Source organism: Phocoena sinus, chromosome 15 (genome assembly GCF_008692025.1).
Source record: "Phocoena sinus isolate mPhoSin1 chromosome 15, mPhoSin1.pri, whole genome shotgun sequence".
Lineage (NCBI taxonomy): Eukaryota > Metazoa > Chordata > Mammalia > Artiodactyla > Phocoenidae > Phocoena > Phocoena sinus.
This window is the reverse complement of record NC_045777.1, coordinates 80282411-80299752: the sequence shown is the minus strand read 5'-3', so window position 1 is coordinate 80299752 and position 17342 is coordinate 80282411. Positions and strand designations below refer to the sequence as shown.

The window sequence follows — 17342 nt, the reverse complement described above, 5'->3', positions numbered from 1 at the left end:
CACAGGTCTTCTCTGTGGTCCCGCGTCCCCACTCACTCTTTTTTTTTTTTTTTAACAGCACTGTGCAGTTTTATTAACCATTCAAGTACAGTAGCATCTGTTAAGATCGGGACAGAATTGGGATTTAAAAGTGAACAGATATTCAGCATCTAACAGTTTGAAAGAAGCCACTACATACTCTTTTCACAAACATGTTTTCACAGAGCCAATACAGTACTAGCCATTAACCCAGCACACCAAGTGTACTGAAGTAGAAAAGATGCAACAAGAAAAATAGCTACATTAGAAAGACTTCAACACTTTAGAAAAAGAGTAAAACACTTTTAGTTTCTCCCCTTTAGCCCCTAAAACAACATCATACAGTCTGGATCTACCTATACAGTCCTACATCAGCTTCTAGAATATTTGTCAGGAGGGCAAAAATAAAATGACACTGGCCAGTACAGTCTTTGGATATTTAGGAAGGGGAGGGGGAGAAAGTCAGTTCTCAGAACAAATTAGTCAGCTTCAGTCTCATCAGCAGGATCTTTGGATTCTTTGTTCTTCTGCACTTCTTCAATGTGCTTGTCCTTCTCTCGCAAACGCTCCAGTTTGGCAGCCATTTGCGCCTCTCGGTTCTCTTTGTTGGCTTCCATTTTGTGGGTCAGCTTCTCTTCTGCCATTTTACTGAAGTTGTTGTTCTCCTCTATTGCTTTTTGAAGCACTTCCTTCTCATGCTCTCGTTTCTCAGCAAGTTGCTTCAAGACCTCAGCTTCATGGGACTTGCGTCTTTCTTCTGCAGCTTCTAGTTTCTTCTGAATTTCCTCCAGGGAAAGATCCTTCTTCTTTGGAGGGGAAAGGGGGAATTCTGGGACAGATTCTTTTGATCGAGGGCTGAGAATCAGCTCAAAAGCCTGGCCTGAGGCACGCTTCTCCAGTTCCTTCACCTGGATATCAGAAGAAGCCATGGTGAACAGAAGACAAGAGACTGGCGGTGTATTCTACACAATCCACTAGCAAGGAAAACCCTGCTCGGTCCGAGCCGCCTGGCCACACTCTCCCCACTCACTCTTCGTGGCACTCTCTTCTGGAATTCTCCAGGCTTATTCTCTTAGGAGCTTTGGGGTCGGGGGCATAGTTAAGGAATATGTCGTCAGTTTATATAAGACGTGATTTTGTGTCATTACCCAGGTCTACACTGCACTGCCTTTACAACCAAAACTGTCCTCTGGGCTTTGTGCCCCCTGCTCTGAGCAGTGTAGGGATTTGCAACAAGTTCAGTTCTCTGCGATAGGGAGTATCTCCAGCGTGATTCTTCCTCCCTGCACTCTGTGTGCGGGTTGGAAGTCATGAGGGAACGTGACCTTGCGAACCAAAGCTGGTGGTGGCAGCCGGGCTCCCTCTCCCGTTTCCAATCTCTCTTCTCTACACATCACTCCAGAGGTGGCCAGGGGGCCGGAAGAGGGTCCCCTCCCCTCTGGCGTCCTCTCTCGTCTCCCCATAGAGCTCTCACGGCAGTAGCACGACCGGTACTTGCCAAGCATTAAGTAGATGTGCACTTAGAGAAGAATTACTGGGCTCTCGGCTACTGCGATCTTCTTTCAGAAAATATGTTCCTCTCTTAGGTGGCCGGGTTCAGTTAAAATTAGAACTCGGAAGCTGTGGCTGCGTCCGCTTCTGCTTTGGACAGGACCTTGGTCAGCCTCATGCCTTCTGGAATTCCACGTGGCTCTTCACATCATGTCTTGCTCTGGAAGGAATTCTGCAGCCAGACGTAGAGACAAAACTGTCTTCTCTTTTCCTTGCAGCTCTCGCTGCTCCTCACTGGCCCATCGTCCAGCATTGCACATCGATTTGAAAATTCCGTTAATGGTCTGTGTTTATTTCTAAATCATGAGCTCGTAAGTTCCCAGGGTGTAGGCTTACGGATTGTTCCTGAGTGTGCCATTGCTACCGTGGCATCTTAAATGTTGTTTAAGTGTCTCTGTCCTCCAAGACCTTAAGCATTTTGGCTTCCTGCTCGGTTTGAGCGGGGGATGGGCTGTGGTGTAGTGGGAAGAGTGCTGATTTGGATTTATTCAGGAAGGCAAAGATGTTTACTCACCTGCTGCAAGCTCCCGACCATACCAGACACTCACATTTTATTTCATAACTCAGCAATTCACTAAACAGATGAAGAGACAGAGGCATAAATAGTTTAAGTAACCTGCCTCCAGATCCTCCAGTAACCAGCACCAGGGCTGGATTCAAACCCAAGTCTGCGTTCCTTCAAAGCACGCATTCTTTCCCCCGGCTGTGTAGCCCCCAGCCTCAGCGCTGTGCTGGGGTGTCATCATATGGGGAGGAGGGGTTGCTTGGGGACCTGGTTCTGAGTGACTTGGTCGGTTTCTGCATCTGAGAAGTGGTGCTGCCAGCACAGCGGCCCCATCACCATTGCACAGCACAAGGGTTCTCCCTATCTTGCAGACAAACGGAGGCACCAAGAGGTTGACTTGGGTTGAGGTAGCATACCTCTGTTAGCGCTGGAGCTGGGGCTCGGCCTTGCCCTTCCGGCGCCGTATCCAGGTCCTGGCCCAGGTGCCTCTGCCCTGCCTGCCACCTGCATGGCAAGGCCAGACGACGCCCTGAAAGAATGAGCCATTTCCATTTCAAAATACGCTGCACTGGGCAGACATCAAGACCCGTCATTCTGTTTGGTATCCTTTTGGTGATCCCTGGGCCCTTGCACCAAGTCCACGCCGTTGTCCGTCTGTGCTGCACAGCTGGTATGACAGGGCTCTCTGTGTGTGGCCGGGGCGGTGGGGGGTGGGTGTGTGGACCAGCTGGGCTGTGCCCGGCGTCCACAGCGCTCCGCTCAGGGTACCCGGTGAATAGCGTCCCTTTCACCACGAGCTGGGTGAGCAACAGGCGTGACCCCCAGACTCAGGCCACCCCCGGGGAGATGCTAGAGTCACCGGCCCGCAAGCAGAGCCTCTGCGTTAACAGCCGCCGCCGCAGGGCTCCGTCCCTCCCAAGAGCTGGGCCCACTTGCAGGCACTCTGCACGCGTTTCTTTAACACTTACAAAAAGCCCATGAGGAGGTCTAATTTTCTCCGTTTTAGAGACGACATCCCCTGGCTGATTCCTCTCCACCCGCAAAGCCCCTACCTGCCCTCCCCTCCACTGACGCTGCCTGCCTAGGGTCCTCTAGTTCTGACAAGGGCAGTTGGCTCCCCTAAACCAGATCAGAGCTGGACTCTCATGACTCCCCTCTTCTTGGACTAAAGTGCGGTGGATAATAACAGCCTTCTTGAAGCTCTCGATGGTAGGAAACTACCTTCTCCACCCTGAGCTTCCACAGTCATCGATGCTGCAGGAGTCACCAGTGAGTTTCGAGGAATCCCCTGGCCTGGGCAGCCTGGAATCTACCCTCGTTCATTCACAGACACGCCCCCAGGCGGTCTCCTGTGTTAGTCAGGACCTGGGTGCAAGGAGTCAAGAGACGAAGGTGACGCTGGCCTGGCCTGGGACAGACCACAGGGTGGTGGAAAGGAAGCTTCCAGATGGGAGGCATCGTCGCTCGGTGCGGGAAGTGGGCAGAGGGGGATTCACGACAAGCTCGGGTGGCACAAGAGCCAGGCGACCAGCAGTGTCTGGGGAAGTCGGGAGGACCCCCCAGAGGAGGTGTCACGTAGGCCAACCCATGAAGGGAGAACTGGGTCCCCCGTGCCTGGGGTGAAGACCGTTCCAGGTGGAGGACCTAGTGTATGAAGACTGGAGGGTTAAGGAGCAGGGCATTGGCGGGCGGGCGAGGCCTGGTGTGGAGAAGCATGGGCAGTGGTGGGATTTGGTGGGAGGTGAAGTTGGCAACGTAAACAAGGGCCGTGTTGGGAAGGGTTCTGGAAGCTCAGCCCAAGGAGTGCGGATTGTAGTCGGGGAGCCAGGAGAAGCCGTTAGGGCAGGGTGGCTGCGTGTTCCTTCTGGGCTCTGGGACGATGACCCGAGGCCGCCGCGGAGGACGCCTCACGCTCCATGGCAAGGAGAGGCCGCCGTCGGGGAGATCCTCTGAGTACTGGTCTGCAGTGTCCAAACTGGAAGTCACGGAGTGGGGACTTCAGTTAAGGCTTTCCCTCCATCAAAGGAGGGAAAGAGACTTTAATTCTGAAATTGATTTCTGAGGCCAGGTGAGCAGGACTTCTTGACCGATCAGTGGTCGAGGCTGGAAGAGGAAGATCTACACGTCTGTCAGTATTACACTATTTGATCCTTTTCTCAGTTCTAAACAAAACATCTTCCAGTTAAAATTCAGGCTTGTAGGGCTTCCCTGGTGGCGCAGTGGTTGAGAGTCCGCCTGCCGATGCAGGGGACTCAGGTTCGTGCCCCGGTCCGGGAAGATCCCACATGCCGCGGAGCGGCTGGGCCCGTGAGCCATGGCCGCTGAGCCTGCGCGTCCGGAGCCTGTGCTCCGCAGCGGGAGAGGCCACAACAGTGAGAGGCCTGCGTACCGCAAAGAAAAAAAAAAAAATTCAGGCTTGTCTTTGATCTCCCCACATTTCCTTCCTCTGCAGAGAACTGGAGACTCCTACTGAATATTCAAGTAACAAACCCCAGAGCCTCAAACCCATTCATGTTCTGAATTATAGGTGGGTGGGGGAGTTTCTGCAGGGAATGTCCTTTAAGACATAGGTAAGCCCCTGAAACGTTGCAGCAACCCTCTGGAAATGCTGTGTAAGAGGCGGTGTTAACAGGCTAATTCTTTTAAAAGTGGTGATTTCTTTCATACCAAAACGAATGCTTTGTGAATTCTCCTTTAACCCCCTGAAATTTTGATGCTTAATTTAGTTGATATTTGTATGCTGTTTCTCCTCCTATATACAGCATGGGTCAGTAATTATCACCAACACTGCAAACCAGCTTGTGACTAGCTCTGCACTGTTGTCACATCTTCTGTCTCATTCGATTCTCTTAGGGTTCCTACAAGGCAGGTATTCTCATCAGTACCTTTTCCTAGACACATAGAAAATGAAATTCATAGAGGCATAGGGTATGTAGCTGGCCCAGTATTTATTCCAAACTGCATGATAGAGCCATGTCTTAAATCCATTGTCCTGATTTTAAATCCTGTGCTCTTTCTCCCTTGATCACATACCATCTTCACCCCTGCCCTGCCCCTGGCAAAGATAAACAGTCAAGCTTCACAGCAGACAAAGAGAAATCCTTTGGCCCTCACGATATTGGTCGTTTATTCCTTATTTTTACTTTGTGCTGTCATCTTAGAGACGTGATCACCTGTTAGGACTTGGAATAGGCCGCTTTGCTGGATCGCTCTGCAGTAACAAGCAACCCTAGATCTCAGCGGCTAATGGCAACAAGAGACGATTTCTCATTCATGCTACATGTGGGCTGTGGGTTGGCGGGATGGCTCTGGAACCATGTGTTGTCTTTACTCAGAGATCCCAGGGGAAGAAGCGGCTCCTCTAAGGTCACGCTGTTCTCACGGCAGAGAAGGAGAGCGCACCGGAGCTGAACCACACACACACACTCAAATCTACGCTCAAAGTGTGTGGCACCACCACTTACATTCCCCGTGGTCAAGTCTGCCACCCGTGGGCCGGGAAGCCCCCCACAGGTCACGTGGCAGTGGGCAGAGACGTGCGATGCCCCCACAGGGAGGGTGGACAGTGAGGAGGGCGGTGACTCGCACTGCACACAACGCCCCAAGCCCCACAGCACAGTTCTGCTGGCTCAGGTGGTCGGGTGCTCCCTCACCCCTTCTAAATCTCGGGGGTCTTGCAGTCGATTTCCATGAACTTGGCCTCTAACCCTGGTCTCTGACTTTTCATCCTGTTGGAAGCAAATATTGATTGAGATTTGGAATAAGATAACCTTTCGGTAGACCTTTCTCTTGAATTTTCATCCTTATTACAGAAGAACCAAACTCCGCATTATAAAAGTGATGCTGTTGAAAGGGTTACTGTTGGATCCAGGAAACTCACGACAGAAGCACTGGGCCTCTCTGTAGAGTGGGGACACGGAGCTCCCCGCAGGAGGCTGGCCAGGGCTCGCCAGGCATGCATGGTGGGGAAGGAGGCCTCCCGTGCGCTGGCTTCAGCCAAGCCGCCATCATCATAGGAGCACGTGAAACACACGCCGAAAATCAAAGAACTCTACGTGTTGAGCATTTTCATAAAGACTTAAAACTGCATCCCTTAACCATTCGATCACTTCTGCAGGTAAAACAGTTGACCAATTTAGGTAAATTTTCATTCACACAACAAAGATGTATTAAACACCTACTACGTACTGGTCGTACTGGTTGTCGGGAGGAAAGCCTAGGGTGGGCTCTCAAGGAATCTAAGATCTCCCAACGGAGCCTTGTCTGCAGTCCTGGACCTTCCGGGCAATCCCATATGGTGACGGGAGTGGCCGGCAGCCCAGAGATGGATCAACTGAGCCTGGAGGATCAGAGAACATTCCAAGGAGGCGCCTTCCAGGCTGCGGGGAAATCGCTCTCGTGTATTCAGGGAACAGGGAGTAGCCGGGCGTGGCTGAAGTGTGAGGTGTGGCAGGAGGTGAGGTCGATTCCCGATCCCCGGAGCAGAACAGGTTTTACCCAGGGCCTGAGCGCCGTCAGAGCTTCTCCAGATCTGTCCCATCTCCGCCGCCAGCAGCCCCTCTGTCCTTTGCCGCCCCTCACAGTGGCCTTGCGGGTCTGGGGATGGTAGAAAGGATCTCTCCCTCGGGTTATCTTTGCACATTAAGCAGCCAGAATGTTCTAACCTAGGATCCGACTTTCAACCATCTGTGCCTGAGACCTCACCCCAAACCTCTTCTCATTCACAAACCTCTCCCCCCGTGTGAGGGGGTGCCGTGCCGAGTTCTGGCTCCAAGGCGGGTGCAGAGGGCGTGAGGATGAAGATGACCCCGTCTCTCTCCTCCCTCACTGAAGGATAAGGAGGACAGACAGGGCTCTACTTCCCTGCGCCAGGCACTCAGTGCTTCACCTGCCCAGCCCCGGACCGTGCGAGGCCGGCCAGCCTGGCCCCAGGGGAACCCGGCACACGCATCCTGGGGCCAGTGAGACCTGCACTGGCTCTGGAAACATGGCTCGGCCTTCTAGGGAAGGCCCACCCCAGCAAAGGTGGGGCTGGGAAGGGGAGAGGACAGACCAAAACTCAGAGCCCGAGGCCTGTTCTTGGGCAAGGGCAGAGGCCGTGGGGGGAGTCAAAGAGTGAGCGAGCAGAGAGCCTCAGAATCAACAAATTCTTCCGGGTTTGGAAACCTTAGAAGGAGGCTCGGGAGACTTCACCAAGGAGCAGCTCACCCACGCGTGGAGTTCTCGTCAGCTCTCTTAAGAAACCTCAGTCCAGTTGCCTAATGAGTTAATCTCAGCAACCTGGCCTTGTTCTCTCAGGACTGGGTTGAATGTTCTTGCATCTGTGGAAAGGGGACGGGAAGACGACGCAGATTCATGGTTTCCGTGCTAATTTGCTAGAGCTGCCGTAACCAAGTACCACACACTGAACAGCTCAAAGGGCAGATGTTTACTTCTCACAGTCTGGAGACCAGAAGGCCAGGGTCAAGGCGTCGGCAGGGCTGGTTCCTTCTGAGGAGTGTGAGGGGCTTAGAGGCCCCTCCAGGCCCCTCCCCTGGCTTCTGAAGGTTTGCTGGCCATCTCTGGCGTTCCTTGGTTTGTGGGTGCATCACCCCAATCCCCGCCTTCACGTTCACATGGGGTTCTCCTGTGTGCGTGACTGTCTCTGTGTCCAAATTTCCCCTTTATAGAAGGACAGGTCCTGTTGGATTAGGGCTCCCCTTAAGGACCTCATCTTAACTTGGTCATCTGCCAAGACCCCATTTCCAAATAAAGCCACATTCACAAGTACTGAGGGTTAGGACTTTCAGGGCAGGGGCACAGTGCAATCTGTAATGGTCTCAAGTGTGTTGTGTAGATTGCCGATCCCACGTCCCCCCTCGACAACCCATAAGGGAGAGAGAAGACAGTGTTCAGGATCCTTCCAGATCCCCTCCTCTGCCCACTCTAGAGGCGGCCGCCTTTGTGGGCTCAGAACCCCTAGGAAGTGGAGGCCCTCCCTAGGCAGATCCGGAGCCGAGCAGAGAACCCTCTGGGTGTTGAGAGGCGCAGAGAGCCACCAGGGCCTCTGTCCTGCTTCCTGGGCAGACTGCTGCCCGTGGCACCTCTCTTAGGAGGTGGCAGAAAGGCCCGGAGCGCAGGGAAAGCTCCGGACGTCTGGAAAGGCAACTCCAAATATCCAGTTTTACTCACAACATCTATGTAGGTGGTGGTTAGGTACAGCTGAAATAATGCTATTAAGACATTTTCCAAATTTTGTAATAGACATTTGGAAAGACTTTATATGTTCATGAAAGCACAGTACAAAATTTTCCATATGGTTTGATTTCAAATATACACGCAGACATTTGTGACAGCTTTATTGAGATGTAACTCACATACCATGTAATTCACCCATTTGAACTCAGCAGTTCATTGACTTTTACTACAGTCCCGATCAATTGTAGAGCTTTTCATCACCCCAGAAAGAAACCCACACCCCTTAGCCGTCATCCTCCCAGTCCCCAACTCTAGACAACCACTAATCTCCTGTCTCTATAGTTTGCCTACCCGCCTACATTTCATTCAGAATTAAAGGGAACTACAGACAGAAGCATGACTTCCACTGGTGAATGGCAGGATTATGGTATTCATTTTCTCTTTATTTTTTGATATATTTCTAATTGTACAATGAACTGCTAAGAATCAGAGGGGAAAAGAAAAAAACATTTTAAAAATAGAGAGCCATCTTATCGTTTTTAAGTAGTCCTCGTGGATTATTCAGAAAACATGCCTAAATCATAAGCTTATTTTATCGGGGGGTGGGGGGAACGTGGCAGAGTTCTCGGCGACTGACTTCAAGTAGGAATTTTCCAGCACAACTTGGTAGAAGTTGGAAATGCATGCGTTGCCCTTTTTTGCTCTGTATTGGGTTTCCTGAGACCTGCCCTGCTCCCCTTCCCACAGCCTTTGTGTCCCCCTCCACAGGGTCTTCCCATCCTTAATCAGGTGACCTGTCTCAGCCCTTAACAAATTGTTGGTTGGCTCAGGTGAGAGGCCCTGTAATTACGCCACTTCCTTTTGCCTCTTTAATAACGTTGGAGACAGAGTATAATTCTGTGAGGGGACAGAGGAATATATAATTTAGTGTCCTTTTCCTGAGCCAATGTGAACTCCGTGCATGTAGCATCTTGCATGCTTCAGGGGTAAAAAGTGATCCATTGTCTCAGCACGCATGTTATGGGAGCAAAATACGTAGAGTCCATCCAACCACAGAAGCCTCTTTGGATGTGTGTCCAGCTTGCTTGGGACGCGTCACCTTTCTTTGACGAAGAGACTTTTCACTGGAGGGAAACCAGCTCAGCTGGGTTTGTTTATGAGACACACTGATCCTGGCCACTGTCACAGGAACTCGCCGTTGCCGAAGGTAGAAACCTGGGCACCGTCCTTAACTCACCTGGACCCTCCATGTCTCACATCAGCTCAGCTGGACCTAATCTCTCTGCCTGGCCTCCTTCCCTCAGTCCCCAGCGCCACTGCCCTGCACATTCTCACCAGGGCAGCGGCAACAACCTAGGAATGGTCACCTCCTTCCTGGCCCCTCCTGTCCTCCTTCCACTCTGACTCAGGCCCAGACGGTGAAGGTCATCCTCCCCCACCTGCACCGACCCCCTCACCTGTCCAGTCTCACACCCATGTATCCATGTCCACCCCCCCTCCCCCGAGCAGCCCCACATTCCCTGGGGTTACAGCCCGATCCACAGTTCTTAATCTGGATTCTATGAACAGAACACATGTGGACACGTGAGTGTCCTAAAGTAGAGTGTGTAACCCTGTGTGTGTGTGTTTCTAGGAGAGGGTCCTCAGCTTTCATAAAATTCTTTTTTTTTTTTTAATTTATTTTACTTTAATTTTTGGCTGCTTTGGGTCTCCGTTGCTGCACGCGGGCTTTCTCTAGTTGCGGTTTGTGGGGACCAATGTTTGCTGCGGTGCGAGGGCTTCTCCTTGCGGTGGCTTCTCTTGTTGTGGAGCACGGGCTCTAGGCACGCGGGCTTCAGTAGTTGTGCCACGTGGGCTCAGTAGTTGCGGCACACGGGCTTAGTTCCTCCGCGGCATGTGGGATCTTCCCGAACCAGGGCTCGAACCCGTGTCCCCTGCATTGGCAGGCGGATTCTTAACCACTGCGCCACGAGGGAAGCCCCGGCTTTCATAAAATTCTTAAAGAGGACCTAAGGGCCCCCAGTTTCAGAACTTTGGTGTTTGAATGTGTTCCTCCCCTTTCGTGTCACCTCTTTACCAGGTGAGCTGCTCTTGAGGACTCTGCTCAAATGTCACCTGCTTTCTTGCTTGACGTCCCCTTCTCGGTGTCCCCACGGCTCTGCTTGCCGAGCACTTTCCCAGCTGGGATTCCACCAGTCATTCACATAACCTGTTCCCCTACTAGACGCCGAGCCCCTGGGGCTGAGGGCTGTCCCTCTGTGTCCCGCCTCCGGCACAGCGTCTGGCATGTGGTCAGCTCGTAGTCTACACTGGTGGAAGAAGGAAAGAGACCACATTCTCCGTGGAGAGTCTCCACTCTGTCAAGCCATGGGACCGCTCCTGCCTCGCTCCCCCTCACGGGCGGGCCCACGTGGGTTGCCTCCCTCTCGCGTGTTTGCAGACGTTTAAGAGGTTGAAGGCCCAGCCGTCCGGTATTTACATGGAGCAGTCAGACTTGCATTTGATGTGTGATGATTTTGAAATTACCTCTTGACAAATTTTGAGCTCTTTGTTTTTCTTTTCTTTCTCCCATTCCTTTTCAGATTGATGCACTGAGTAAAAGAAGCAAAGAAGCTGAGGCAGCCTTCTTGAATGTCTACAAGAGATTGATTGATGTTCCAGGTGAGCCCAGCGCTTGTAGCCCACCTGTGGGCATTGTGTCTGGTGAGTCAGTGGGCTTCTGGCTGATTCTTCTCAGCCTCCCTAAGGCAACTTCCCCAGGAAACTGGGGAGTTCTGGGAATATGAATTCTCCAAAACCCAGACTTGGGATGAGTATGGAAATCAGATGCGTATTTGCTGAAGTAATAGAGTTGCCTCCAGTGGATGCCTTTGGAACTGCAGCAACTCAGACCTGTGGGGCTACCTTTAGCTTTGGTTTAAAATGCTGCACGTTTCACAGAGAAGGAGAACCCGTGTGTGCGCTATGCAGACGGCCTGGATAGTCACGATTCTGGGCTTCCCAATCCCACGTTCAGGAACGGCCCTGATAGGGCACCTGGAATGCCTGGCTCCCCTCCCAGGTCATCCAGGGAATCAGTGGCCTCTGGCCAAGTCTTTCACTTAATATCCAAGGGCAAGCGGTAGCCCATCTAACTACGGTATATGTGGGTTGTTTTTTCTTTTGAAGGAACTAAAGAGTTAAAATTTTAATAATGCTTGCTACGCATTCAGAGAGATAATGGCTCCCCATTCCTTATTCTAGAAAAGTGAGGTGGAATTTAGAGCACCCACTGGTCCCATCGATCCTCTGTTCTCGGTGGTCCACTCACCTAATCCGTGGGGAGGTGATGGACACGATCACATGGGTCCCAGCTCAGTCCTGAAAAGACTCAGATCTGAAAATTAGCCACTTGAATGTCATCCTCTGCTGACCAAGGAAACCCAGTTACCACCACCCTCCCCTCCCCACCCATCAGAGCTGCGCATTTGCCCTCATTAGGAATCCTCTGTGCGTCACTGATATTACTAGAACTGCTTTAACAAAGCAAAGCAGAAACAAGTCTCCTTTGTTTCTGTATTGTATTCTAATTCAGGTCCACTGAGGGCTTTGCTGTCCCCTCTGGGAGCCGGGGTTAACAGAGGCCACACGAAGCTACGGACAGCAGAAAGTACCTTAGGCACTTCGGACAAGGGGGTAGGGAGATCCAGATTCTCCCGCCAGGGCCTTGTTGTGAGGTCTTGGTCACATCCCTTTTCCCTCTCTGAACCTCAGTTTTCTCATCTGTAAGACGGAATAAGGTAGGGGAACAGCCCAGTGATGGAGAGGGTTTGTCTTTGTTCTAACCTTTTGCTGTCTTATGAGCTTACCCTGCTCTTAGTTCCAAATTCTAGCCCTTTGATTTTCTGCAGGACTTTGTATCCACCTAGGGGTTTCCTGAATACTCTGGCTGAGGCTCATGTGGCGCCTCCTTCACAATGAATGGACCATTCAGGGCTCTCTTTCTCAGGCATTGGCAGTTTGGTGGACCCACTTGCATTTTCTTGTGCAAGTGCTAGTTTTGTGTTGCTGACTTAGTTGAAAGGTGCCTGGTTTATTTTGCCTTTGCCCGAGACCCAGAGAGCCTGCAGCTACTGTTTTCTAAATAACCTACACTCTTATTTTTAAAAGTCTGATTTGTCTCTGGGTTTTCCCTTAGTGAGGTTTCTCCACTGGGAAGCCACTTGAACGACTCGTTGGGTTTCTTCTTCTGCAGTTATTTTCCATCTTGACTTCTTGCAGACAAAAACGAGACCACTTTTCTCATCAACACTCGTCTTTGCCTGAGCAGTCCTTATTCATATACATACATAATTTTTATGGAACTCTGATCATAACATGACTATATCGTTATAGTCTGCTTTTTTCACTTAATGTTATCCCATCAGCGTTTTCCTTATATTGGTGATATTCTTTGTAATTATCATTTTTGGCTGGCAGTTTTAATTTCAGGTGGTGGGGGCGAATAATGTTTGACGTTGTCTGTAATGACGAGTTAATCAGAGTACATTTGCACACCACGTAGATCACTTTTACCCGCCTCCCGGGTATTTCTCTTACAAACACTGTGGTCTGACACATCTAACAGCTACTTGAAAAGCAGGAATGGAGCTTGGAGCCCTCAACCTGTGTTTTGGAGTCCGCTTATCGCTCAGATGAAGTAATCTTGTGGCTGAGGCTTACAGGAAGGGCCTGGTCAATAGCAGTGCGTTTACTGACGGTCAGCCACACAGCTGGGGAGACTCGGGGGGCCTTAACTGTGTGTGTGCTCCAGGCTCCAATCCAGCTGAATCCAGAAATGTAGGTGGGGTGTGTCAAGTTCTGGTTTCAAGAAATAGCAACTTATGCTATCTCAGGAAAATAGAGGAAGCTCTTGGAAATAATGGGAAGGGTATTTTGGCCATGTGGCCCAGCTCCAGGAGCCCGGGAGGAGGTGACCAGTCAGCCCTAGCACATCACCACCACCCCTGCCACAGTTTCGGACATTTTATTTACCTGTGTGTTTTCTTGTTCCTTATCTGCTGGTCCTACCAGAATGAAAGCTGTCTGAGGACAGCTTTGCTTGATTGCTCTGTGCCTGTAGCACCTGGGGTAGGGCCTGGCACAGCACAGCTGTTGACACGTGACATGAGGCTGTTGACCCAGAGCCACCCAGGGTCCTTGGCAGCGGAATGCACCAGGGGTCACGCTGGTGGCTCTTGGAGCTTTGTTTCAGTTCGGTTCTCGCCCCTGAGTGTCAGCCTGTATATCCTCCTGGACATCCCCGCTGGGCTGACTGAGGGGCACCTGAAACAGCCCAGTGTGTCCAGAGGAAACAGTCTCCTTCTCTTGGCGAGCGACACCACCTGCCACCCAGCTGCTCACGCCAGAGCACTGGGTCAACAAGCCCTGGCCGTCCTACCCCCAGAAGGTCCTCGATTCCATCCACTTCTCTCCATCCCAACCTCCGCCCTCCACTCTGCGGTTCAGGCCACCTCTCCCGTGTCCACAGTGTGGCGATGCCAGGCTTCCCGCCAACGGGAATGGGTCCTTCTCCTCGCCGTGGGCAGGCTCAGCCCATTCTGAGCTGATCTCTTCCAGCTCCTCCAGATTGACTTGTTGAGACGCTGCTTCTTGACCTCCCAGGTCTGGCCTAGGTGTGCCCTTCGCACACACACACACACACACACACACACACACACACCCCGCTCCCCACACCCTGTGTCTGTTTACCTCTGTTATAACTACAGTAAGTCCCCTACATACGAACGAGTTCTGTTCTGAGAGCACATTCATAAGTCCAGTTTGTTCACAAGTCCAGCGAAGTTGGCCTAGGTACCCAACTAACACGATCGGCTATATAGTACTGTACTGTAATCGGTTTATAATACTGTTCCCACAAATAATACATAAAAAACAAACACAAAAAATAAAAGCAACCATTTTTAATCTTACAGCACCTTGAAAAGTACACAAGTATAGTGCAACAGCTGGCACACGGGGGCACGTTCGCATCTTTGAACGTTCGCAACTCGAAGGCTCGTAGGTAGGGGACTCACCGTACTTGCTCCTCAGCCCTTTTCCTTCCTGGCTGGGCGGACACTGGTGCAGCGTGGTCTCGTCCCTGGTTATGTGCCTGGTCTCTACCCCGGCGCCTGTCACGTAGCAGAAACTCGAAAAATATTTGTCGAATGAATGACTAAACTAATGGATCCAATTATTTCTTCAGGATCTTCCTGAGATTTATCGGTATCGTACCGTTAATTATTCGCATTGAACCCTATCCTGAGATTGACAACTTGCCGTTGGGGAAGAGCCCTCCGGCGCACCTAACCACCTAAGTTACGAGAGAACCAAGTGTATCTTTCCTGGAGGTGGAGCAGTTTACTAGCTCTCGGAACTCTCCCTTCGCCTTGCTGTCACTCTGTAAAGATTTGCCTGCCTGCAGGGACATTTATATGACGCTTAGCACTCGGGGTTCATCAGACCAGCATGTGCGCTTCAGAGGCCTTGGGTTTTGGTGGTCAGTACTGACGTCCAGAATCTGTGTTGGGTTGAGTAGCTGTCCGGCTGGCATCCCAGGCTTTACACACCCAGCCCTGAGCATGGAGCAGGGGGCCCCCCTCCACCCCAGCCCTTTCCTTCCCCCGGTGGTGCGACTCCATTGTTCAAGGCAAAAGAAGCAGTGGGGTCACCCGGCTCCTTCCTCTTCTCATCTTCCACGTCTAAAAATCCCAAGTAGTGTTATTTCTCCTTCCAAAATCTCCTTCAGATTAAAGACACTGAGTAGCCATTGAAAGACCTAGTTGTCCTGATGCATCCTCTGAACAGTTGCCATAGTTAAGACCCCACGTTTACCTCTTTCTCACTTGTCAGCAGATGCTCCTCATTCCCTCGTCAGTTTTGAGGGTATTTTAAGATGCTTTTTATCAGAAATATCCTGCCGCTCCTTCCCCGCTGCTGTGACCCTCGGCTCTGCGGGCCTGCCGGCCAGCACTAGAAACACTGTTGTGTGTCCCCCCCCGCCCCCGCCGCTGTGTCTCAGGAAACCTGCTGAGTGCTGGGGATGGAGCCGGGAGCAGATCCACTGAGAGCTTCCTGTTCTCGTGGGCTCAAGAGTCTGGTGGGAATGTGGGCATCCAAAAGTCTTCACACAGGGACTTCCCTGGCGGTCCAGTGGTTAAGACTTTGTGCTTCCAATGCAGGGGGCACGGGTTCCATCCCTGGTCGGGGAACTAAGATTCCCGCAGGCCGCGCGCAGCACAATTTGGCAAAAAACAGCCCTATACTTTCTGCTCTTTAAAATACCAGCCAGGGACTCCCCTGGTGACGCAGTGGTTAAGAATCCGCCTGCCAGTGCAGGGGACACGGGTTCGAGCCCTAGTCCAGGAAGATTCCACATGCTGCGAAGCAACTAAGCCTGTGCGCCACAACTACTGAGCCCGTGCGCCACAACTACTGAGCCTGCGCTCTAGAGCCTGTGAGCCACAACTACTGAGCCCGTGTGTCACAACTACTGAAGCCCGCGCACCTAGAGCCCGTGCTCTGCAACAAGCGAAGCCACTGCAATAAGCCCGCACACCTCAACGAACAGCACCCCCCACTCGCCGCAACTAGAGAAGGCCCCGCGCGCAGCAACAAAGACCCAGTGCAACTAAAAATAAATCATAAGTTAATTAATTTTTTTAAAAAAAGTCATCCTGACTGCAGTTTGGAAACAGATCGGAAAGGGGTCCAAGGTGATGCGGGGCGGGAGAGATGAGGTCGCCTGGTTTCAGCTGGTGGGGGTGAAGTTGGAGAGGAACAGACGCTTGAGGAAGGCGACTTGGATGACTCTAACCCAGGACCCAGTTAACACAACAGTACTTCCTCCATCTTTGGTAGCAGTATTGTTTACATGGTTGCATCTGGTTTACAAAATTAAAAGGAAGGCCAATAAAACGTTTACCAAATTAGCCTCCTGTCCCTAATTCGATTATCATCCCTCGTTGTTCTAGTTGAAAGTGTTCTTTGCCTTTATTGTCGACATCATGGCAGTAGGAAAGTAGTTCTACAGTTCGATTCATAAAGTTCTACATCATTAACCCAGATGGCTTCATCTGTGATTCTTATCACAGATTTTATATTGTAATTTATATGATCAACATAGCGATACCTTACGCTTGCAAATATTTACATTTTTAAAATTTTAATAACCTCTGATAAAGGTTTATATGAATTAATTTGCTAATGGCTACTCACATGAGGAAAAGCATCATAGGCATCTGCTAACAGCGTGACTTGGTTGAGGACACCTGGGCGAGGCCCCCTGGGCGAGGCCCCCTGGGACACCTGGGGAGCCCTCTGCGACGGACTCCCTAACCGGGAGACCAGCGTCCTTCTGCATTGGAATCTGTATCTGTGGGTGAGAGCAGAGGTCAGTGGCTGTTAGCCACAGTGACCCCCGGCTGTGCAAGAGACAGTTCAAGGTGTGCTGTTCAGGAATCATACTCACACATTCCCTCGGCCAGCACTTCCAGTGCCAGGCCCGGCACCGTGCACCCAAGATGCAAATGCGGCTGAGGCGTGGCCCCTGCCCTCCCTCACGTGGCTCCTGCTTGGGGGTGGGTGGGAGACTGTACAGCACCTTTGAGAGAATATCCCATAATTAAACAGGTGGAATAGGCAGCCTTCTTCCCTTACTGTAATGGAAGGAGAAATAGGTGTCTCGGGTCTTAAAGTGTGACCCTCTCGGATAGCTGGGAAAATTCTGGAACGACCTCCTCTTAAAGGCCCTTGCATAACTGGAATTTCACTGTGTTCTGAGCAGAATTACCACGGTATGCGTAATCCGCCAGGAATTCACCTCGCGTGGGTGACCTGCTCTTCCTTCTTGATACTTTTCCGATGTTTTACAATGAGCATGTCTTTATCTCTACAATCGGGGGGTGCGGGGAAGCAGAAATTTGTAAAATATTCAACTTGCAGTCTCAGTTTCTGAAGAGCCTTTAGTGATGGATTCCAGATAGGACCGTAAGCCGTAGTCGGTGGGGTATTTGTCCACACTTAATAATTGGTATAAAACACAACTGTGCCTCTTCAGTCCCAGAAGCAT

At 51.3% G+C, this 17342-nt stretch overlaps 2 protein-coding genes across 12 annotated transcripts in view; one reads left to right on the top strand and one right to left on the bottom strand.

The window, feature by feature from the left end:
* CUX1 (cut like homeobox 1) overlaps positions 1–17342 on the top strand; it is a 375593-nt gene that overhangs the window by 192218 nt on the left and 166033 nt on the right. For all 11 annotated transcript variants that reach the window (XR_004345751.1, XM_032604944.1, XM_032604943.1 and 8 more), the window contains one exon: positions 10834–10912. Coding sequence is in view for 10 of the 11 variants with exons in the window: in XM_032604944.1 (XP_032460835.1) it covers positions 10834–10912 (79 nt within the window). In the remaining variant the exon portion in view is untranslated. The remainder of the gene's footprint in view (positions 1–10833; positions 10913–17342) is intronic.
* On the bottom strand, positions 179–1032 carry LOC116739960 (stathmin-like). The gene has a single exon (XM_032604945.1). The coding sequence runs from the start codon at positions 945–947 to the stop codon at positions 498–500; it is 450 nt and encodes a 149-aa protein (XP_032460836.1). The 5' UTR covers positions 948–1032; the 3' UTR covers positions 179–497.